The 25,644-nt window shown below is 44.8% G+C and overlaps 1 protein-coding gene across 1 annotated transcript in view; it reads right to left on the reverse strand.

The window, feature by feature from the left end:
• The window catches only part of LOC133953467 (protein sidekick-1-like), a 93,964-nt gene that overhangs the window by 6,725 nt on the left and 61,595 nt on the right, over positions 1-25,644 (reverse strand). The window contains exons 25-34 of the mRNA XM_062387392.1: positions 25,080-25,178; positions 20,922-21,116; positions 13,204-13,405; positions 9,146-9,249; positions 8,960-9,030; positions 8,023-8,161; positions 6,410-6,466; positions 6,211-6,312; positions 3,893-4,008; positions 8-194 (exon numbers count right to left, since the gene is read on the reverse strand). Of these exons, the coding sequence (XP_062243376.1) occupies positions 8-194; positions 3,893-4,008; positions 6,211-6,312; positions 6,410-6,466; positions 8,023-8,161; positions 8,960-9,030; positions 9,146-9,249; positions 13,204-13,405; positions 20,922-21,116; positions 25,080-25,178 (1,272 nt within the window). The remainder of the gene's footprint in view (positions 1-7; positions 195-3,892; positions 4,009-6,210; positions 6,313-6,409; positions 6,467-8,022; positions 8,162-8,959; positions 9,031-9,145; positions 9,250-13,203; positions 13,406-20,921; positions 21,117-25,079; positions 25,179-25,644) is intronic.

Genomic DNA, 25,644 nt, shown 5'->3' on the forward strand with positions numbered 1-25,644 from the left:
TCCCTACCAGACTGCAGGGTCCGAGCCCCGCGGGGGTCGCTGGGCGGTCCGTCCCCTGCCGTGTTGAAGGCCGTCAGGGTCACCTGGTACGGCGTGTAGCTGGTCAGGTTGGTGAGCTGCACACGCGTGTCGGGGACAAAAATCACTTTCACCTTCTCGCTCTGGTTCTGCTTGTCCCTCTCCCAGTAGTGGATCTAACAACACAGGGAATCAAACACACGTTATCCATGATGTTCTTCATCGTTCTCCTGTTTTTCTCCTCTCCCTCACTTCATCTCTGGCAAGTATATGTTCGTCCTTTTGCTCCTGAGGTCAGATATTGATCCAGTTAAAGTACAAGTGCACCTGCATTGTTTTACCAGGAAGACAAAGCTGGTTATAAAGGGGTTAGATGGCGTTGACACTTTAACACAAAGCTTTAAGTAGATGAACAGATACCACTGCTCGGGTCATAAAGGAGTCGAACCTCCAGAGGACCACTCCTCATCCATATCTCACACAGTTCTCATGCTCATGGGAGAATGAAATTATAATCTTGGACGTGACTATGAATAGAAGCACTGTGGTTGATCACTGTAAAATGAAATAGAACCAAAGCACCGGATTATTAAACCCAGAAATGTGAATTGAATTGGTGAATTTGGCAATTTAATGGAGACAAAACTGTCTTTTCACGATCAAACACAATCACTGGTTCCATTTCACGTGGCAGAGAAATGTGCTCGTTGACTGACAACATTAACCTTATAGAAAAACCATGAATGTGTGACTTCCACTTTGTGTCAGGGTCGCACACTTTCAATGGAACAGGCTGTAAATAATGACAACAAACAGATGAGCAATATACTTGATATCTCACAGCCGGTAAACAGCCTATATAAATGCATATCCAGCATCAGAATCAGTGTGGTGCAGTAAAGCTGCTCGTCTCCTGCTCATAATGGTCCCTCTTATTTTATATATGACCTTAAATAAATGACTTCTCATCTTTTTACTGAAGTTTCTATATATAACACAAACAAAACCCTGTCTGTAAATGACACTGGTGGCCGTTGAGTGAACTGCAGTAGGCCTCCTGTTGCTCGGGTGTTTTAAGGACCAATGAGGTTCTGTGATCTCTGAAGGAAGTCGCCTCAGGCTCCACGTTCATTGAGAGACTTGGTGCAGAAGAGAGAGAGAGAGAGAGAGAGAGAGAGAGAGAGAGAGAGAGAGAGAGAGAGAGAGACAGAGAGAGAGAGCGCTAAACTTGTAATTTGAGAGAAAAGACATTTGAGACTGGCTGTTTTGGCTTAAAACATATTTAAAAGAAAAAGAAGCAGATGTGAGAAAGGTCCAGAGGCTGTTACTGGAAACTGAGAAAGTCAAGGAATGTTTAATTTTTTATCAATTGAAAAGAAATAGAAAGAGCAAATACGTGTAAATCGCTTCATCGTCTCACTTGAGGAAATATTTCCATCAACATGAACTATTCATGTTTTAAAGAGCAGCTGGGTCACATAGGTGGTTGAGCCCCGTGCATTAGAAATGACTCGTACACAGCCTGATGATCCACCAGAGAGGGAGGGAGAAGTCTGTATCGTGACTTCTTCTCACTGGGACTAATCTATCTGAAGCTTCAATGTGTCAGAGGCTGTGTGAGTGAAGTGAAGCACATGGACCCCCCCCCCCCCCCGCGCTCCCTAATCAAACAGAGCACGGTCGTCAGCTCATTAAAACGTCAACTGGCAGATTTCAGAATCCAAACAACAATGTGAGACATGATTAGATCGGAACTCAGCTCAGTCAGACAACTCACAAACAAATGTTCTTTGCATCAGTAGAACATGTTAGTGTTTGGCGTCCCGATACGATTACATAGATATGATGCGAGTGATGAGCAAGTACTTGTAACGCCCCCCCCTAACAATTAACGTGTCCTCCATGAAATATTATCACCTCCATACCTCACCACTGTCCCTGTTTGTCAGCAGAATTACACAAAAACTACAAATAATCTCATTCTACAAAACTTGCTGAAAGTGTCCCAGTGGCCAAGAAACCACAAAACCAACAAATCCAGAAAAATGCTAATCACTGTTTAATCACTATACAGATTAAAAAAATATATATATTTCATGGTTCTGGATAATCTGTCCAGTGGGAACATGACCCGTTCGGCTGAGGTCGGGTTCAATGTTCAAAGACCAAAGTACAAGCAATGAGATCATAAATGTCACCAAATATTTAGCAAGAATTAAATCGTTAAATCATATTCCTTTAATATCTGATATCAAATGTGATTAATGCAAATGTTTCCAATTTACAATTCAAGTAAATTCATTTAAAACAGAATTTAGTTGCATGGAATTTCAGCTGATACATTCATTCTCTTTTTTTCTCCCTGGAACATAAACCTCTCCTGTGCAGTTTGGGATATAAAGTAAAACAACGGCCAAGAGCCACTTAAAGGCTCCATTTTGTCATTATTCCCAACTGGAAGCTCCACAAAGCATCATAAGTTATATTTACAGCTTCCGAACCAGGAAGCAGCAGCTCAGGAGTGGCACTTGAGGGCAGCATAAAACCATCTCCCTCCCTCGGCGAGCGGCTCCAGTAATGAGATGCAGAACAACTCATCCAGCCGCTCACTCTCCAAAAAATAAAACCGTGCTACCTTCTGGATAAGAGAGGAAATTCAATTTACAATACTTTACTTTTCAGGAAATGGGAAATATCTCTGGTGATGCTTCTGGTGATTCAGTAATCCACTCGGGCTGCTGGGGATCTATTTTATTGTTTTGTTTTTTACCGAGAGTGAGACCTTCAGGATTAGTCTGAAAACCTTCCACCATGAAGGAACATGAAATGGATTTTTTACATCTCTTCAGTCGAGGAGTTGATTAAGAGGTCTGAGGTGAGGATGATAAAGAGCAGCAGGAGGTTTCATCTTTGTGTCTTGTGCACTTTCCTTTTTTTTTTTTAAAACCTGACCCTTAGTCTCACCACTAGAAAACAAACAATTCTGTCAAAACGAGGAAAACGTGACTCGATTTCCTGGTCAAGAATAAATCAGAATAACAGTTTTCTGCCGAAGGTTTTTTCGCTGCTGCTCAGACGAACGTTTCACACACACCTCCTGACAGGCCCTGCATAGTTGGGTGATACCTGTTACCCCCTCGCCCATCACGCTCAGTGTGTTTAACAAGCCCTCCAGGGCATTCCAGGAAACCTCCACTGGGGAAAAGAGCTCCGCGGTGAAGTTTGGTGTTAGTCCTGCCCGCTGTGTGCAGCTCATCTCACAGAGCAGGTGTGTTAACAGACGGCTGAACCTATAAATTCAATGAACCTTCCCTCTTTGCTCTTTTTCTTAATCTCCTTAACCCCCCCACCCCCCCGCGCCTCACAGCCCCTTCCCAGCCTCCTGCCATCTCTGGTAGTTTTAACATGTTCTCTGAATCCTGGTCTCTAATCAGGATTCTACAGGGATCACTCGGCCGTCTCAATCCTTCACTCTGCAAATATTACATTCCCTCCGTTCTTCTCCAGTCCTCCCTCCACTCCAGCAGAAATCAATGTGTCTAAAGCAGGACAGATAACCTTGTGTTTGAAGTACTAAGAGCGAGGGGGCGGGACAGGAGAGTTAAGGGGGTGGTGGGGGGGGGGCAGGCCTGGGGAGTGATATTGAAACCATTAAAGGATATTCAGATTCTTCCTCTAACTTAAGTCTCTCTCTCTCTCTCTGGTCTCTATGGGGCACTTGAAGGTGCAGCAGAGCAAAACCCCTCCAAGACAAGAGGGGAGTCGTTTTAAAACACCTCATAGAAACTCTATTACCCTCAGTGATCGCACGTGTGTGTGAATTATTTGTGTGCATGTACATGTTTGTGTGTTTGTGTGTGTGTGTGTGTGTCACCTTGTATCCTTGGATGAGTCCATTCTGGGTCTCGAGGGGAGGGGTGTCCCAGGTCACTTCCAGGCTGGAGGGAGACACGGGGGACACTTTGATGGACTGGGGGGCCACGGACGGGGCTGCAGCAGGAGAGACGCCTTGTTAGACAGGTCTTGTATCTTTGTGAGGACCTTTTTCAAGCGAGGACCTTATTCGTGACAGTCAAGGAGAAGAACTACACTACCCACAATCCTCAGCTGTAGTTTACCATAAACTGCAGAAAATCACGTCGGCTATAATCAGATCCTTCAACGTTACCACAGATTACTACACTACACACTTCATGAAACACTATATACACACATACAAGCTATAGACGACAATTTATTACAACACTTTATATTAAAATCAAGGTAAAAATCGAGAAGATTTGAAAGGGATCATTCACAATGGATTATGGGATGTGAAGATATTTCACTACAGAACACACATACACACACTTTTTTGCAAATCAAACGTTTTATGGTCACGTCCCATCTTCATTCAGCTGATCGGACTGGTTCCAGATTTAAAACTCTTTTTTACGAGTTCTGAACCATCGATGGAGAAACCACTTCTGGAACCAGAGTCGCTCTAAAGTGGGGTGTCACTGTTATGCTGTTAAGGTTAGGGACTGAGGAATACATTATACCAATGAGTGTCCTTGATATGTTAGAAGTGGATGATTGTGTGTGTGTGTGTGTCTGTGTGTGTGTGTCTATGTGTGTGCAGCTGGTTGCTACTGAAGAAGTTGGTAAGATATGTTCTATTCTTCCAATTAGAATGGGCCTGAGGCGGCACCTTGTTACTCCAGCGCACCACACATATGCATGAACAGCTCAGCAGTTGCACCTGAGGCTAAAGAAAAGGCCATATCTCCCCATTTCATCACCCCCCCCCCCCCCCCCAAAACTCCCGCTGCTTACCCTCGCCTCTGCCTCCATTGCATGTGACATGTGTAACCTATTAAACTCCACACAAACACAAACTGGTTATGAATACAGGACCAGTCTGGTTGAGGGAGTGTGAGATTGCAAAAAAGGGTGGGTGAGGGTGTAGTATTCATAAGGTGCAGATCCCAGTACGCCCATAACTCTGCGTGAAGGGCCGAGACCACAGATGATGCTGCAGCACCTCCTCCTCCAGCCCCTTTCACCAGGATACTGTCAACACCATGAAAAGGCTACACCAACTCAACATCCCCCCCTTCCCGTCTGATGCTTCTCCACTTCAGTCAGAGTCAAAATCAAATCCCAGTGAAACCAGTCCCATAAATGAACCTATTTTTGATCAAGACCCAGATTGTTTTTACTGGGGAAACAGTAAAAACAGTGAAAATGAGGAAACAGATGAAACATTCCTGGATCTGCCCCCTGAACTGGATCCCCGCCAGAAATGATTGAGTCCTCTCCTGATCCAAATTGCATCCACTCACAAAGTTACATGGTAATTTGTGTTGTATATTTGTGTAAACTTGCTAATAAACATAAAAACCAACCAACAAACAGAGAGGGGGAACGATTTGGACTCACACTATACGATGAACTCAGTTTTGATGACACATGATGGATATTTAAAGGTCTCACATCCTCCTGCTGTCATGTCATTCAACCCATCCTGCTCAGCATGCTCACTAAGTGTCTATGTGTAAGTGTGTGTGTGTGTGTGTGTTTGCATGTGTGAGATATATTTGCTCTCCTGTCTGATTAATGGATCCATGGTTCGACTCTGGTGTAAGTTAAACCGGGGTTGGGCCATCACTATAAAATAAATGGCCTTGTGCAGCTCTGGATCACTTTCAGATATCCACACACCCCTGCACAGACACACATACACACACAAGCACACACTTATCTAATCGAGAGCACCTCAATGTCACTCAAGGGGCAGCAGGAGCAGGACAGGGGGCGTGGACACGACAAAGAACGAACAAGAACAGAATGACAGGAGCATCGGAGCGGACGGGACCAGATTGGATGAAGCCGACAAAGCAGAGACTCGTTTTGACCAAACAATCCCAAACTCAAAAGTCCACTTACTGGTTCCTTCTATAGATTTCTACCACATCACAGCACCTTTCAAAGCAGATGGGAGCAGCTGTGATGGAAATCCTCACGGCTGCTGGGTCAAATCAACAGATCGATCTCCATTGAAGCTAAACTCCAGCTAATGCTGAAGAGTGGGACACAAACTCTTAACTGAAATGTTCCTTTGTGAAACTTGGAATTCAGCTTTTTATCAGCGTCCATGGGAGAGAAGAGAAGAGATCCCTAAACAAGATGTGTGAAGAGTCCTCCACTGACCTGCCTCTCCCACGGACACCTCCACAGGGACGGAGGGTGGACTCTCTCCGATGATGTTGTAGCTCGTCATCACAATCTGGTAACGGGTGAACTTCTTGAGCTCTGCAGAGAAACAACACACAAACAGTTTAAAGACTTCACCGGGACACACAAGCCGAGGGGGCGGAGGCGCTGAGGCTTTTACAGCCGGACGACTCACGTGTCAACTCGAACTCTGTGAGCGCGGCGCTGCTGACGGTCTTGAAGGTGCTCTTGGCTTGAGGGGAAACACGGAGGGAGAGTAAATCCATAAACATTTCACGTTCAACAATAAATTGTGCAATTATAATGCTATTCGATAAAATGACTGTGTTAAAGACTTTTATGCCGTGGCCGCTGGACGGACACAGAATTGCCCATCTCGACGGGCAGATACTCAATCTACTATAAAGCACGGCGGATAATAATGTTTTATTATTGCAGTGTTATAGTGCAATATGGGTGGTCTCATAGGGGACGGGGGGGGACGGGGGGACGGGGGGCTTGTGAGGGCCGTTTGCTCACTCCCCTCATCCTTCTCTCCCTCCTGGTTTCCTGCTTTGATGTGGACATCATCTGAAAAGATCTTTAAAATATATTTTTTAGTTCTCGTTTTTCTTAAATATTTAAAAAGCTCTGATTGAAAATCGTATCAAGGACACGTCAGAGCTTCGGCTCCCTGTTCGATGAGACGAGCTGCGCAGCGTGAACACTGAACACATCTTCTTTATCAGACTTCAGGTTGTAAATCTTCCCCAGACGTGGTCACTGAGCTGATTGGTGCAAACTGTTTTCATCTGCGATTCTCTTTCACTGCTTGTTTTTGTGATCTCACATAATACCGACGCTGACTTTGAGACATTTTTCATTAAATAAATGATTTCATTGCGGCGCCTTGTTGAGCAGCTGGTTTGTATGATCTGAAAAACTCACTGATTCATACTTGTGTGATCCTCTTATAATACAACTTTTGTCTATGAGCTGCAGTAAAGTTCCATCAGAGCAACTGACGGTTTGCCAAACCCCTGAAAAAAAGTGTTCAGTGTCTTGCTCATGGACACTTCGGCAGGGCAGTGTGGAGGAGCCGGGGGATTTGTTCCTGGACGACCTGCTCTCTCTCTTTGCTGAGCCACAGCTGCCAATGAGAATACAGGACCTGTGGCTCCGCTCAGTGTCTGAAGAGCCTGGAGGGCTTTTTATTACCCTCTTAAAAAAACCTAAAACTTACAGGGAACGTGTTTAACAGGGAGTTCATTCACTCTTAGGAAGTTTGTAAGTGTTGGCATGACTGAGTTTACGATCTGCACTTGCAACCACACACTATATCAACAGCTGTGGAGAAAATCAACAACTACACAGGTTGGAAGGGTCACGGCTAAATGCAAGTGGGTTAGAATACATATAAAACTACGAATAACTAAGAATAACATCTACACTGGAAAACAAGAAGTCATAAAGTATCGTCAGGTTACGATGATACTGACTGATCTTGTTTCATTCATAATAAATTAGGTTTAAAGCCAACGACAGTGTATTTAAGATCTTTTACTGGATCCTTGTTATAAATTGAGTCATTGGAAACAAATCAAAAGTCAACCTGCAAATGCGTGTGTAGAAAATTAAACAGCTAAAGTTGATAAAACCCCCGAAAATGAGAAACCTGCTTTTTCTACACCTCTGTCTGAAAAACCAAAAACCGGTGTTTTCAAACAAATAACAGAGAATTTAAAATGATAGAAATGACACAGTTATCTCTGCTCATCTCAGCCCAGCATCAGCATCTGTACCACTCACTGGTAATAAGGGAGCTGGTGTTGCTGCTCCTCGTGGTCTGGACCTCAGCCTCAGCGGAAGCCGAGCTGTTCACTGGAAGCTCTCTGTAGTACAGCCGGTATCCAGTCAGCACCCCGTTGATGCTGTCGTCCCCGGGCCGCTGGCAAACACGCAAACAAGCACATGAAGAGAATTAATAATGATCCATTTCCCAAGTAGGAAACTGTCTGAGGGGTTTTTGTGCTGTATGTGAAGAAAAACGTTTTCTCTGTGATTGACAGGACACGGGCCGGCTGGCAGAGCAGTGTTTCATCGAGTCCACTTTAAAGAGCGATGCTTCACTGGGTCGGGCACCTCTGTAAAGGATGATGAAATTGCTGGTGACTTTGTTTTTCCATCGCCTCCTTCTGCTTTGATACGAGGCGAGAAGGAGCAGGAGGAGACGTTTCCAAGCGGCGGAGGAGGAGTGAGGAGCGTTGAACTCGCCGGTTCTATATTTACTGTCGATTCACATTTCACCACAGACTCGCTCCACTTTCCTTTTACTCCCCGGGCTTTCCTTTCTCCTCCCTTGGTGGACATGGCTGATGTTTGCCTCTCTTGCCCTCTAACATCTCCCCTGCTGCTATATTCTCATTAGGACTTTTCAACATTTGTCCTCCCCACCCGGGACGATATGTCCCCTCTGTCTGTTCATCCTTCTCTCCCTCCGTCTGTTCATCCTTCTCTCCCTCCGTCTGTTCATCCTTCTCTCCCTCCGTCTCCTCAGTCTGTCTCTGCTGCCCTCTGAACTTCCCTGCTTCAGTAACAATGGTAACTTCCTCCACGGACACAGCAAAGAGTGAATCTGCAGCAATCCCACGTAAACGGTTAACCCGCACTCCCGAGTCTGTTTCTGTGTGGGTCTGTGAGTGTCTCTGTGTGTGTGTGGGTGTTATTGTTGTTGTTGTGACAATACCTTCCACTGCACCAGCACTGAGGTGGTGGTTGTGGGCTTCACTGTGAGGATCACCGGAGGCTGATCGGGCACTAGAGAGGAAACACAGGAGGAGAGTGAGGAAGAGGAAAAGACACAGAGACAAGCTTCCTCCCATCTTCTTCCCATCCCCTCATCCTCCACTTTCTTTCCCTCCCAGTCTCTCACCGTCCTGCAGAGTGGTCACAGCCTCGGTCTCCTTGCTGAGGACGCTGTCCCCGACATCGTTGGTGGACAGCATCCGGAACTTGTACGATGTGAACGGCTCCAACCTGCAGACCAAACACATTCATATGTATGATATATAAGCATTCAGTGAGGAGGTTATATCTCTATAAGTGCTTCGTTGATGCTCTTCAGAATAATTCATGGATCGAGTATATTTAGGGGAAAGACATTTTTGAGCCTGTGCAATTTGGTGCGGATCCAAATAAAAACCTTCATCTAGTGAATTTAAATGTGGTTTCGTGAGGAGGCTGTTGGGCCTAAGCCGACGTATATATTTGCATTTTGGTTCAGGCATCAATTTATAAATCGGTTCTTAAGAATATTGAGAAATGGACTTGCTGCACAGAGATCCACTGAGATTGTTTCAGTGTGATTTTCGTTATCACTAAACCAACTGATGAGGACATTGCATCTGAAATTCATCCAATAAAAAACCACAGCAATACAATTACACACATAACGATGAGCACGACTTGTGTAGCACTGCGACAGCTGAAGACACACGGCGGCGGGGGGGGCGCGGGGGGGTCTCTCCTCTGCAGCAGCTGTGCCTTGTGATCATCAATCAAAACACAACTTTCCTCAGTGCTCACAATGGATTTTCACACATGGCAGTGGAAGCACCAGGTGTTAATCCAACTCTCAGGGTTTTTGAGAGGGGGGGGGGGGCTTGAAAGATGTGACACGGGTGAAAATTGCATCTCCGCGGTTCCTCTTAGCTTCAGTCTCTGGTGGGTTCACAGTTGGAACTTGGGTCTGTGTTATTACTAGTGTGTCCCTCACCTGTGAGTGGAGGACACATAGAGGTAGAGCTCAGTCCACAGTCCATTCATTCACTCATCCACTGTGTGAGTAGCCTTCATGGGGCAGGACAGTTGCTGAGCTCTTTCCGCTATTGGTCAATTAAATATATTTTTGTTAATCTTCATTCCAAACCAGTGTGTGCTCTCACCCCTTCGGTCTGTGTTCAGTTATTCAACATTCGGTGTTAAGGGATATTTAAATGTTTCTTTTTTCTTGTTACTCGAACAAAAAGAAAAACAATGTTCTATAGAAGACGCAAAGAGAATTCAGCTCATCAAAACATTACTCTACAGCCCACAGGTGGTCAGGGAATCCACCGGGTCCCTTTAACTCCAGCTCCTCCACCTCTCACAGGCGTGTGTTTCCACCGGTCTCTAAAGATCACACCAGGTCTTGAATAATAATTATCGTACAACTTTCCTAATTGTCTCCCCTGCCAAAGCATTTTCACGACCACCTCTTATCTGTGTTTCTCCTCTGTGCAGAGTGAAGGCCTTAATAAGAACAGGAAGAGAATTTACACCGGTCATATTGAAACCAATTTACCCAAGAGCCACTTACAACCTGTCCGACGAACAAGGACCCATTCACAGTTTCAACCCCCTCTCTCCCTCGCGCTGGGACATTGATTACAATTTAAAAAAAAGGACAGTTGGCTGCAATACAGTCATTTTTCCCTAATTCTTAATTGATCTGACCCATTATAAACACCGGTTAACAACAGTGATTCAAAAATCAGCAACAAGAAGTCATTCCACTGCTGCTCCCGCGTCCACCAGCAAGGCCCCTCTGCAGACTGTATTTACAGAGCCGCCTGGGAGACGGCAGAGGACCAGTTGGAAATTCAGCGGGCGACAGAAGAACCGCTCGAGTGTCCTCTTGTATAATAATGAGCCGGGCGCAATGAGGGACCAGCCAGCCCTGTGGGGTTGAGGGTATCGTAGGAATAGGAACATCAAAGATCCCGAGCTCAAAGAGGGTGGGGAACCAACAGCACTGGGAGGATGTGGAGGACAGTGTTTGAAAGTGTGAGCCTGTGCGTGTCTGTGTGTGTGTGTGTGTGTGGACTCTATGTGTGTGTGTGCTGCGAATGAGCCCGGGGACTTCGATGTGTTGGTTCCAAAGATGTCTCGCTGGAAAACAACAATTAAGGACAGATAACAAGTCGGTATGAGCGTGAGCAAACGGAGATGTGAGCTAATTCCTCCACCCGGCACCGCAGTGAGAGCATTCAGTGATGGAGTGAGCTGGAAAAGAGGCGTGGTCGTGGCAGATCGACTCTCCCTGAGGCCGGCTGGATGCAGTGACACTGAGAGAACAGTCTTCAGCATCTCAAACAGTCCTGAGAGGGCTTGTGTGAAGGAGCTCACGAAAAAGCACCACGAAGCAGGAGGCGCACACTAAACAGAAATAAGCCTCATCAGGGTTCTGGGACTCGGGGGTCGGTCGGAGCCCAATCACCTGCTGGTGTAATGACAGTCTCAACAGGGAGGAGAGGACGGAGGGATAAAGAGAGAGGAATGGAAGCCGAGGACGAGTGGAGGTGACGCTCGAGAAACTTTGATGGGTTTTTTAAAAAGCTTTGGCTACTGGTGGCTGGACGGAAGGTGGTGGCAGCAACTGGGGCGAATGCTGGGAAGGTAAAACTGGACGAAGAAAGAGAGATAACGGATAAACGGCAGAGAGAGAACTTGAAAACATGATGGCAGAGAGAGAGAGAATATATTAAGAAAGATAAAAAAGACAGAGCTGCTTCCTGCTGTGCCTGTGATCAGGTGACTGAGATCCTCCACAGCTCTGCAGTGATCAGGATTATTCTGCTCTCTCTGGTGCTTTTCTTTACTTCCTCTGCTAAATTCAAACAAATGTTTCTGTGTTCTAATTCTCAGTTCTTTGCTTTGAGAATTAACAGCATCCCCCCCCACCTCTTTCTGTCCACCCTCCCCCCCGAGGACGCATAAACATTACAAGATTTCTCCTGATTGCTTCAACTAGTCCAAGTCCGACATTTTGCACTAAACCCAACTTGCCATTTTGAATATATATACCCAAATATATATTTATATAATTTTTTTTCTCCAGAGATTCTTGTCGTGGTCGAACCGATGCCTAGGTGAGCCCTGTCCCTCCTTAGGTACCGTTGCTTTCTGATGTCAAGCAGCAACATGTCAGACATTTCAAATAGACTCTTTTTATAAAATACTAATCTAGAGAAAGGGTTTTAAAAATACACTGGCTGGCCACAGACATGATGCTGAGCTGAAAGCCTGAGAGGACGTCAGAGCAGAGTTGTGTTATTGTGTTACAGCAAAGGATGACGAAGAAGAAAACATTTGAAATCAGATTTCAATCAGACATTATCCTCTGGAGCTGCTCAGCTTAGACTCACGGAGAGACAGACAGTGAAGAGAGACCACTTCCCTCGTGGAAAAATCGGTCTGAGAGTATTGGAAACCGCTGGAAGTTAAGATGTTTGTCAAATGCTGTCTCCTGAGGCCTCGCTGGGTTTGCCGGAGTGTAAACTTTCTCAAATCCAATAAAGAGCAGGACAGAGACGTTAATGTTCAGCCAAGTTCTTAAAAGCGTGCGGGGAGGACTTCCATGCTGCCGCTGCTGTGAACGGAGCTTTGTGATCTATCCTTAAAACCGAATAAGAAAGAGACTCCTCGTGGAAGTAGCTCTCATTAGCAGTCATCATGCAAACATCTATTCAGTATACTGCCGCTGCCTTGACGACTGTACGCGGTGGGGGGGCGTCAACTCAATGCACCTCCTTACAGTTGCTAGGCTCGTTTGTGGGGGGGGGTGGGGGGGCAGCATGGCGGTGCAGTAGCTACGTCAACCCCTGGTGAGTCGGAGGCTTTATGCTGGAGGTTGCATGTTTTCCTCTCAACGTCTCAACACATGCAGGTCAGGTTAATTGGTGATTTCTAAATTACCCATAGGTGTGTATGCGAGAGTGAAGGTGGCTTTTTGTCAGGACTTTAATGAACTGGCCTCTCGACGTTTTCCCAGTCTAAGCTGGGATCAGCTCCACTCCTCCCATGACTCTCTAAGGATAAGGTATGTCTAATGGGCGGATGCTTGGAGGAGAGGCTTAGGCAAACAGTCAAGTGGTGTGGAGTAAACGTACTATATTTTGTACAAGCTTCGATGTGTGTGTGTGTGGTGTGTGTGTGTGTGTGTGTGTGTACCTGTCAACGCTCCAGGCCGTCACGTTGTGTGGGATGTCAGCGATGTGTGTGTTCCAGTCCCCACTGGGCAGCTGTTTGAGCTGCACAGTGAAGTACCTCAGGGGAGAGGAGCCCGAGCCTCCGGTCACCCAGTGGAGGTGGAGACGCCGAGACTCCACGCTGTCCTGAGGAACGTACAGCTTCCTCGGAGGCTGCGGCCGCTCTGTGGACGTGGGGAACAGAGAAGATATAAAAAGATGAAGAGTGGAAGGAAATGGAAAATAGGCGAGGGAGCATTTAGAAGTTAAAAGTAAACCCAGTCAAACATAAAGGCTGCTACATGAGTATTGTTGTTCGTAAACATTAATTCACTTTAGATTTACAGTTGGCCGACAAATCAAAAGACGGAATTATCGCTCATTACCGCGAGTGAAGGAGGTGTCTGATGCAAGGGGTCAAAACACCCACAGATTTGTTTCACATCACAGACGTGGGTGTTTGTTCTGGAGATAAGTTTGACCTTTTATCCATCGACAAATAATAAGAAAACCAAAAGACAAAAGAGTTTCAGAAAGGTGTTTGTGCCATTAGAAGCCTCCACAGCAGCTGGGTTGTGGTGCTAGAAGTTCACCTGTAGTCGTGATACATGGATGTGTGGGATTTGTGTGTGTGTGTGTGTGTGTGTGTGTGTGTGTGTGTGTGTGTGTGTGTTAAAGCTCGAACATGTTTAGAGAGCCGGCTGTTAAGCAGTGGAAACCAAAGAATGTTTGTAAAGACAGTCTTTGTGATAAGAACAACCTGCAATGACAGACACCACCTTTGAGAACATGTGACTTTTTAGGTTGGTCCATGTCCCATCTGCTAACATGGAGGAGGCGGGGCTTATGACCCCTACCGCACCCAGCAACCAGGGGGCGATCAAGGTGCTCTGGCTTCACTTTTGAGGAAGCCGTCAGTTATATACAGATTATGGTGGAAACTCACAGATCACGATTTCTAGAAGGAGCTTTCAGTTAGTTTCAGTTCGACTCTGGATTGAATTCATTTGAATCCAGCGTGAATCTCTACACGTATAATGATCTTTAGTTTCATCCGCTGTCACAGTGAAGCCTTCTCTACCAGAAGTCATGGAAGAATCTCATTAGAGACAAGAAATCAGTTTTTCAAAGAGTAAAATCTAGATGGAGAAATCCATGCTTGTCTAATCCCCCCCCCCCCACTTTGACTAAAGAATCCCATGTTTAATAAATCAGCTTACAGCCAAGTCAGCAGGAACCCATGCAACCTAAAATGCATGTAAAAGCATGTGTGAGACGATCGCTGTGCATTCGATCTGTTTCTCCACTCGTCTGCTCCTGCTTCTCCTCTGATGTGTCGCTACAGATATTGAAATGAGTTGTGACCTGAACAAATGGAGGCCGTCACGGACCCCATGCTCCAAATGGCTGGTAACACTGGACACGAACGTCCCCACATGTACATCACTCACGTGCAATGCATATGTATGTTTAAATGAAACAAGACATCTTACCACTGCGGCGTTAAAGAAACAATATTCTCAGCAGATTGCCAGCGTGTGTGTCTGTGTGTGTGTGTGTGTGTGTGTGTGTGAGCGGGAGACTGTGGATTTGTCCTCACTATTCAATTAGGAGATGAAAGATGGCTCCAGGAGTCAGTGTCTTTGTGCGACTGTGTTGCCGGTAGCTGTGTGTGATTAGTGGACGTGAGCGCACAATATCTGTATGTGCACGTAGACACAAAAACAAAAAACACATGGTCGGGGGGGGCATTACTGTTTAATTTCAGGGGTGGCGGGTTATCGATTACGTCTACGAAATGAAAGCGCTATCGATTCTCTCTGAAGTTTAATTAATCGCCACTTACGCTCTGAAACATACACACACCTTCCCTCATTCATCCTTATCACAAGTCATTTTAGTCAAATCTGTCTGTCTCCCTTTTCCCCTCTCGTCTTTATTCTTCATCTCCATCCAGATTTCACTGTTCTCTGCCTCCTTTGTTTCCCTGATACCATCTGTGTCTCCCCGTCTGCTCCCCTCTTGTTCTGTTCCCCAGGAAAGATCATGTTCTGATCATCAGCTCATAGCTGTCGGAACACGTACTGCCCTTTGAGCACTAACACAACTGTTTACTGCTACACCGCGGAGGTGGGGAGGATGTGTGTGTGTGCTCGTGTGTGTGTGTGTGTGTGTGGGGGGGAATCTTCAGCCACGCAGCTTCAGCTAATAACTTTACACTCCAATCTGCTCGTCAATCTGGACTGTGGGAGGAACCTTCACGAGACCCTCCCCTTCATACAATATATATATATATATGCTTTATTTAATGTATATTGTGAAGTGTACACTTTTAGTTATTTCTTAATATTCTAAGTTATATTAACACAAATGATCTGTTTTAACCCCAAACTGTGGTCATCTGGTCAGAACTGGTCAAAAGGATGGAGCCCAACAAGCTGCGAACAAACAGGAAACACCAACGAGGCTCTTCTAAGTGCTCGCCACCTCAGAGGGGGGTTTATTTGATTTAGACTTAATTTTCATCTTCAGATACTTTCACTAGTAGGATACTTTGGTTTAAAAGTGTGTTTCTCAAATATTAGACTACCTATGATGTTTTGGTGATATATATTTGGTTTTTGTGAAGAGTTTATTCTCTGTATTAGTTCTCTTTTGTCGAAGTGGGTTAATACTGTACATTTCTAACTTTCTAACACCCGTGACCCCTCACGCCCTCAAGCTACATCCCTCACTGGGTGGTGGCAGAAGAAGGGGATGATGGGGTAGATGGGGGGGGGGAATGGATTCAGCTAAATAAAGCAACTGGATCCTTACCTGATCAGTTATCACCCTCTTGGAGACAAACACCCGAATAGACAAATATCTCCAGAGGGAATCACAGTTTTTGTCCATGATACATGCGGCACTTTAACGCTGCCTCACACACACACACATACACACACACACACACACACACACACACACACACACACACACACACACACATACACACATACACACACACACACACACACACACACACACACACACACACACACACACATACACACACACACACACACACACACACACACACACACACACACATACACACACACACACACACACACACACACACACACACACACACACACACACATACACATACACACACTCGCAGGCCCACTCAAAAAACCAATTTTCTCTTTCTAGGGATTAAGTTGGTCTCTCCACCATCATCAGAAAGAAATCTCTATTAGGCCATTCCGTCTATCTCCCAGTGAGAATGGGCCATTATGTTGCTGAAGTGGAACAGGGAACCACTGAATTATTTTTCTAAAGAAATCCTGATAATGATGCGGCCGATGTCACGATATCTGATCCAATTAAGAATGCACTACACACGCCGAGGGCTCCGAGCGGAATATCAGACATCATGATTCCAGTTTTTCATAAAAATTTACTGTCACGATTTGTTAGAAGGACTTTTGTATCATTTCAATGCTTCAGCAGATGTGTGGCTGACAGAGAGAATCGGACAAAGAGATCAGGGACGACGTATATGAAAGGTTTTGAGTCGTGTTTCAAAAAGTCAAAGTTATTCTTCCGATGGTCCATTGAGACACGAGAGCCGCTGTTACTTTAGAAGTGACAATGAAAGTGATCTTTTACTTTCAAGGGTATGGCTCCTCTTTTCTCAGGAGTCAAAAGAACCTTTTGAAATTCATTTTGCTTAACATTTAATTATAGGATAAGGAAAATGTAATATCAAGGGTTATCAAAAATAAAAGATTTCAGGAGTAACAATGCTGTTTTTTTAAAACTTAGTTTGGTGAAAGAAGATTGTATTTACGACTTTATAGTCATTATAATCAAAATTCTTTAATTAAATTGAATCAGGATGAACTATAATGGGAATCACAGGGAATTATCCCCCGGTTTTACAGAGCATTTCTCAAACTAGCAACAAAAACACTTTCAAAAAGATGTTTCAAACTAAAATTCCCGACCACTGTCTACAACAAATTCGTTATTTAAAAAAGATATTCACCAGATGTCAGTGAGTTCATGAAACAATCTATTTTTACAGTTGGCTTCCTGCTGTTCACACCATTAACTAAACACAATCTTCTCCTGTCGCAATTTAGAGAAATGTAAAATAAAATCACCTGCACAACCTGGTGCACATGTCAACCGGTGGTTGCGTAAATGAAATGAATAGTTCTGAAAATACACAGAGACGAGGTAAAAGCGTCACGACCTCCGTATCTGAGGAGGATGAAAAACTGAAAAAGAAACTTTATTCCACAGTCGCTTTAGCTCTTTTCAAATCAAGGCACTATAAAGAGCTGTCCATCAACTGCATGAAGGAGGAAAAGTCATTTTTTAGGTTACAGGTTAAACAAAACTAAGGAGAGTCACAGCTCAGTCTCCATCATCTCTGTTTGTATGACCGGTCTACTTCATCTACTGTTCTGAATCACACGTCTTGCCACAAGTGAAGACTTCTTCTCTGCCCACAACAGAGCATGATGCCGTGAGAGACACTTAAAATCTACGTTTCACTCGACAAGTCCGTTAATTTGAGTTTGTTTAGTAACACAATAAACACAACAAGCGTTTTGTTCTGAAACGTTAACATATTTCATGAACTGTTGCACAGATCCTCGGGGGAGTATTTGAAAACTCCAGACGCTCGTTATGTCCTCGAGCAACTAATACCTGGTGATTTCAATATCTACATTTGCCGCCGTGCATGCTCTGTTAAATCCGCTGGAGATTCTTAAATGTCATTTCATCTTTTTTCTCTTTGCTCAACGACTCGTGGAAAAGGTCAGACGTCTTATTTTGCAGCAACACTTGGAGCCCAGTAGAAACGGATTGTGCACGTTCAGCCACTAACTGCTTGTGGAATCACGGAGGATCTGTCCGAGCTGTTTGCTTTTCTCTTTCTGACTTTTATCTTTTGCAAAGATTACACAAAGACCACGACTCATTACACATGTTGAGTAGAGATCATAATAATTTTAAACCTACAGTACCCTTCTCACACTTTAAGAAATAGCAAACCCGAAATGTCTTTGACCAAATTGCCTCTATTTGAAAGTTATATGAAAAATCGTGTGAAGAGCTCAGGTACAATTAATAACCTTAATCTAGTCCCTCCTGCTTAACATTGGCTCATTTACAGGAGTTCCTGACCAATCTGTTTTTTTTTAAAGGGGACATATTATTAAAATTCCACTTTTGTACTGCTTCTACACGTTGATTTGGGTATCTGGCATGTCTGCCGTCCCAAAAACTCTGGAAAAAAACAACTCCTGCGATTTGTTGTGGTTCCTCTATGTAAGAAAAGATAGGCTAGATGGTGTCGAATGGGATTACGACAGAAATAAACGTCATAGTCACACCATGCCCATGTAGGGAGTCTCGCTGCATGGTCTTTGACGAGCGAGCTAATGCTAACCGGGCTCCACCGGCCCCGTTAGCTGCTACCCGTCAGACATTTAAGTGGCTGCATAAACAAGGGACCCCCGGGACACCCTCTAAACGTTGACTCAACAGTGTGGAAGGATGCTGCTGCTGCGCCAGCTCAAGCTCCCACTGCTCCCACTGCTCCCACTGCGGGGCTGCGCTGGGGAGCTGGGGCTCTCGCAGCCAGGCTTCGGCTCACCCGACTCTGGTTCAAAACGAAATGGTTGCAAGATTGTTTCTTCGTCTCCAATAGCCATATTTCTACAGAGGTAATGGATAGCTAAAATTCTGGGGGGTGAGGGGGGGGCACTCAAAACAGGTCAATCTGAGGAGGGCTGTTTTAAATGATCCTTGTGGTATTTTGACCAAAATATGTTTCAGACATTTCATTAATAACCCAAGGAGCCATATCAACTGTGGTACAATGAGCATAACATGTCCCCTTTCAGACCTTTTATCTTGTGTATTCATGTTTATACTGGAATGTGAATATCGTTGCTGGTTCCTGTTGCATGAATGCAGCACAGGACGCTTCATAAGTCGCAGGACTGGATGAAGAAAGCAGATTTTACTCGTCATTACTCAAAGCCTCCGAGCTCACACCCCATTATTCTAGTTGAATTATCCAGTAATGTAGAGAAGGTTTTTTTTTTGTTTTATAAATAGAAAACAAAGACACTTGTTATGCTTGTTCCATTAGAGTGTGATTTAATATAGTTTCAGAATTTAATCACACTCTTACTGGGCCTGTGTTCATTCAATTTTAAAGAGAGAGAGAGAGGAAGAGAGAGAGAGAGAGAGAGGGATTGCTTTTTAACAATCACACACAACACAAATTACTGCTCTTTGTCATTTGTCTCCCACGTGAATGAAGACTTAGGACACGTCTCACTTCACTGCTGGGTACAGTTGTTCAGATAGCACCTATAACTACATATATGTCTGGTTAACTATTTAATGGGGCTTTCAACCACGTCTTATGTTCCTCAGCAGAGAGAACAGGAAATGGACTGGGTTTATAAAGAGTTATACTGGTCTTAACGACCACTCAAAGCTCTTCAAAGTGCAGCCGACATTCACTTACTACTCACACATTCACGCACAGCTCTTCTTTATCTAGGGCTTTGTCTATCAGTCATGCATCTTACATGTGTGTGTTTGTGTGTGTGTGTGTGTGTGTGCACAGATGTCAGGAACAATTTGAGTGTCTAGAATTGAATGTATTTCTATTTTCTTATGCTGCAGAATATTGTTTTGAAAGAAGCAACAGTGATGATAAGTAAAGCTCCGTCGTCCATTAACAAATATCTCTGTGAGAACCAATCTCTTTGCTTTTAATGCTTATTAAAATTAATTTGTGTTCCTGAAATTGAAGCACCGGGGAACAGGTTCAAAGAGGAAACCCGTCTCTGTCGTTCACGATAGTTAGTCTTAGTTTCTTCACAACAATTTGCCGTCAGCCTCAGGACGACGCTATAGTTAAACACACCGGCAGTGAGACTCCAGGCAGAGCTGAGAATATCACCTCTCATCAGAAGTGTGCTTGATGAAAAGACGCCTTGATGAATGACTCACATCATCTCCATGTTTTCTGTCACACTCTACAAACACTGTTCAAATTAGATTTCTATAAATTCTTTGCGTAGTGAGGCGGAGTGTCGGGTCGGATGTTTGAACCGGAGCGTGATCCCGAAGTTCTGTTAAAGTGTGTGTGTGTGGGGGGGGGGGGGGGGGGGGGGGGGGCACTTTCACAGTTCAATTCACTGATGTTTGCCTGCAGAGACTTCTGGGTCTGCACCCATACACTTGAACTCCATCACACGGGCCTGTGCTCCGTGTCGGCCACTGAGTTCCTCCGAGGAACGCTGGCTGACATTTCCCTCCCTGCACACGAGGCGATCACAGTCCGGACCGGTCCACTTAGTTCTCTGGTGGTGGAACAAGCTCCCGAATGTGATCAGAGCAGGAGAGCGCCTCTCGTTCTGCAATCTATCTTCTCTCGTACCTCTTGAAGACTCTTCTCCTCTGAGAGCACCTCCTCTCTCAACTCTTCCAACTCCCTAACATGCCTGACAAGCACTTACCGGGCACCTCCTTACCTCAACTCCAAAACTTTATCTTGTTCAGCACTTAGTACTCACTTCAAGGTCCACACTGTTCTGAAGATTTAGTGTTGCCCCTCAGTTGTAAGTCGCTTTGGATAAAAGCAACTTCCAGATGAGTGTACGTGTGTGTGTCCCTTACCTCTGCGTTCCGTGGTGACCACCAGGGCCTCCTGCTCCTCGCCCCAGCCCACCGCCGTGCGGGCGGTGAGTCGGAACACGTAGGTCTGCTCCGAGGAGAGACCAGTGACCGTGAACTGGCGAGCGTTGGAGCCCACCTCCACCGTGGTCCAGCGCAGAGGCTCCCTGCTGTTCAGGCAGTAGGAGATCTGGTAGCCTGGCGAGGGACAGAAGCATTAAAGACGCAGGAAGACAGAGATTTGAAGACAGAGTGTGAATTCGATCCTCTGTGTGTTTTTTCGTGGCCTACTTTCCATCAAGGAACCCACAGGAATCAAAGGAGGAACAACATGAGACAGGAGAGAGTCTAAAAAACACAGCTCCGCGATGCCAGAGCACACAAATCACATTTCCACAACAAAAACAAACAGACAAACACACAATGTTCATTTACACGTCTTCACCACAGACTGCATGTCCCCCCCACTATTTAGAAATGAAGCTGAAATATCCAAGATACGAATGTTGTGCGAATTTGGAGAATTAGTTTGATCGGGGGAGAGGAGTCACGCCATTCTTATGTGATCAAATAAATTCATATAAATAAATGTAATATACCTCAAGGTGATAAGAAATACCTTAAATAAAACACTATCATTGGGAGAAATGTATTTAATGCGTACTTTGACCTTTTTCAGTTGGACCCACGTCCCACGTTGGGGAGCTGTCAAGTCTTCTATCTTTATTGATATTTCCAGTATAGACTCTCTCATTCCCAATAACATAGAAACAATCTTAACATTCAACTCACACACACAGACTCACATCCAGACATTCCCCCTACACATTATGTAATCACACGTCCCTGCGCTGTCCCCGTGGCTGTGACCCATGGCGTACACGGCTGACGTCTGTTTCTCTGTCTCCTGTGCAGCCGGCCATGTAATAACACAACCACACTTTAACACACACACACACACCGTGAAACCACTGATCCCAGACCAAGCTTTCCACAGGCCACTGGCCACTCACAAAAAAAAAGAAAAAACCCTCAACATGAAGATTGTATTGTACACCAAACACGCACAATCACGCTTCCATGAAGTCACACAAAACATCTGAGGAGAGGGGGGGGGGGGGGGGGGGGGGGGGATTGTGGGGATGATAATCTGCTCAGAGGATCATAATCTGGTTGTGTTGTTGATAATCTCATCAGATCGTCTGAGTCTGTGTTAATGTGCACGCAGCGTGTGGAAGATTATTGGATAACAGCTCCACTACAAATCCTCTCGCATCAGAACAATTGGGTCAGAGCGCTTCATTATGTTCGGTGCTGAATCTCATTAGCAGGTCGCTGCCATCAGACCCACGAGGCTCAATCTGCATTACAAAGTGACTGTGTCATGTCATCGAGAGGCCAGCTCCGTCTTCCACAGACAGATTCAACATGTAGCTCATCCTGATTCTTCAGGCTCTTCACAACCTGTATCTGCATGTTGTTGTGGCCTTGTCTGAATTGATCTGTGCCACCACCGAAAGCCACTTGAAAGTAAATAGTAGTGAATTCTTTGTGCTGTGCTTTTACTTTAATATAATTCTGAGCTGAAAGCTTATAAATGAAATTCTGGACGGCAGCAAACGCAGGTCACACTGACTCTTCTCATCCCTCAACTCCCATTTCAACACTACAAATTGTTTATTGTGTTAAATCATGTCTCCTTGTGTAGTTGTATCACTGAATCTGAGGATAAAACTCTACTGCGGCTTTCACGGACAAGGTTCTATACATCATCTCCTTTTAGACCTGTCAGCTCTTTTCTCTCCAAACTGTGACTGAATGCTGAACGTTAAAATTATCACTTTTCAATCTTAAGATCGTAATTGATGTGTTATCTTTATGTCACGGCTTGTTTTAATGGATTGTTATATATCACATCTATACGAGATATTAATCTGAAGCCCTGGAGATGTGCTAAATGGTAGGATTGCTGACGGATTAATTGAAGGGTTGATTTGATCCGCTTCACTAGTTTACTCCTGCATTTACTGCTACTTATTTAAATGTGTAACAGCTTCTTTTATTTCCCGTGTATAGAAAATATTCATCCATCCATCCTTGAATGAAATAAACCATTCAAGCAGATTTTGGGACCTCTGTGTAAAGGCCCTTTCAGATAAAAACACATTTGTCCTGTATTGACCATGTCTCTCTAACCCTAACCCCAAATAGTTTTTTTTGGTTAATTGCCTGTATTGAAACTTGTGTTGTATAATTTGTGGAACTCAGGAACACACTACTTTGTGTTGCTATTCGACCCGAGCTGTCAGAACCTGTCAACCTGGGTTTGGGGGGGGGGGGTCACATGGGACTTGGGGGGAGAGCAAGCAGCTTCTCCTCCAGTGTGCGTTCTGTGCCTGGCAGATGCTTTCTTTCTATTGGATGTGTAAATGTTTGTTGTTTGTCGTACTTTGCCTTGTGCGGCAATAAAACACAACCACAACCTTGTGCAGCACAAACTATTGAGCAGGATGGTCTTCAGAGCACAGCAGGGGGCGCTGTCGTAGATGTTCTGAACCAATACCTCCATCGCTACTGTAGTTTTTTTAAACAGTATATGAAATAGAGAAATTGTTATAAAGACAAATCAGAGATGTTTGAGCGATGAAGGAGATGAAGGTGGTGTGTGTGTGTGTGTAAGTGTGTTTGTGTGTGTGTGTGAGATTCAAAACCCTTGTTTTAAATTGGTTATGACATGGCTTTAGGAGCAAATTAAAAAATGAAGTACTAAAACCAATTAAGTAGTTTAACATATACAAACTGACTACCCAGAGTACTTCATTTTATGGCTTTAGTGCACAAAAACCACATTACATGCTCAGATTTTAATTATAATTAATAAGTAGTATGGAAATGGGACGCGGTGTCAGTTTGCCATTGGGATGTTTGCGTGCATGAGGCTTTATCAAATTCATATAGACCCACAAACGCTTCACTGCCTCCTGCTGAATTAGATTGTGCAGCGTCTGAGGTCACGTTCCTCCTCTGTCCACTTTCTGTGTCAGCCCCCCCCCCCCGTGGGTTGAGATCCCAAGGAGAAATGAGGCGGTCATGAGCACTAAAGAAACCCGTGCACCACAGTTACACACACACACACACACACACACTCACACACAGACACACACAGAGCAAGGACACAGCAGGACTGGCCGTTTGTGTGTGTCCCTGTGATGGAGAGAGATTTGCCCTCCCACTCATCCCTCTGTCACAGAGTGGTGTCGCACTAAATGTCCTCCCTCTTACAATACAGTCACACATCACTCACACTGTCCTGCTCGACTCCCTCACCCACTGAGAGGACAAGTACTACTGCTCTCCCCCTTTGTGACACAGACACACACACACACACACACACACGCACACACCTGTCCCTCCTCTCACCTGCATACATCTCCTCTCTGTCGTTTTCTCCCTTCTCTCTCTCTTTCAACTTCAGCCATACACAAGTTCCTTGCTTGCTTTTCTTCTTCTTCTTCTTCTTCATTTATCTGTTCTTTCTGATTCACTCTTAAATTTTCTGTTTCAGAAACAAGTAGTGTGTGTGTGTGTGTGTTTGTGTGTGTGAAACTCCCTGCGTGCCTATACAGTATGTGTGTTTACGTATGCATTAGAAAAGGGGTCTTGCTTCAGCAGCTATAATGGCCTTTTTTCCCAGGTACAAGCCTGATGACTGACACACACACACACACACACACACACACACACACACACACACACACACACACACACACACACACTATCAGACACACCCACACACACATACACACAAACACATGTACATAAATACCAACAATCCTTGGCAGTGAAGTGGAAGGTAGAAAGAGCTGACCCCTGTTTGAAAGCTAAAAACAGAATCAGCTCTTTTCCATTTTACGGCTTTACTTCCTTCCTTCCCTTGAAAGATCATAACAGGGTGTGTGCGTGTGTGTGTGTGTGTGTGTGTGTGTGTGTGTGTTTGTGTGTGTGTTTATTCACGTGTTTAAAACTGCTAACTCATTCCCTCTGCAAACTCTATCCTTCAGCAACTGAAAATAAATCTAATGATGATTAGAATGTTGTTATCAAATATCTGCTTTCTTGTGAGTGTGAGTGTGTGTGTCTGTGTGCGTTTGGGCTTTGTACCTAGTATGATGCCGTTGGGGTTTGTGGGCGGCTGCCAAACCACCCTGACTGATGACAATCGAACTTCTGGAAACACCATCCTGACAGACGGGCCTGGGACTGGAGAGAAGAGGAGAGACGGGAGTTAAACTCTGATAAAGAGAAGCTGAAGCACAGAGGAAGAGGAAAACAACATCTGAACATCATGTCTATAATCAAAAGGCTCATTTATGATAAACGTTATATATATTGAAATGGACAAGGCCTGTCAACACACACACACACACACACACACACACAGACAGTCCGTCTTATACATTTTAAGAGGAAGCTCTTAAAGACACAAAATAGAAAATGTAATTTTCTCTAAACCTCACACCGACTCCGTCTTTGTTCCTGATAAAAGCACATGTTCCACACCACCAAATACCCATCAACCCCAGTGTGTGTGTGTGTGTGTGTGTGTGTGTGTGTGTGTGTGTGTGCATGTGTATGTACAGTATGTGTATGTGTCTGACTGACAGACAGGATGGAGGTTCATTATACATTGCCGGGAATTGACTTTCCTGTTCTTGTTTCATCCTGA

The sequence above is a fragment of the Platichthys flesus genome, chromosome 5 (genome assembly GCF_949316205.1).
Source record: "Platichthys flesus chromosome 5, fPlaFle2.1, whole genome shotgun sequence".
Lineage (NCBI taxonomy): Eukaryota > Metazoa > Chordata > Actinopteri > Pleuronectiformes > Pleuronectidae > Platichthys > Platichthys flesus.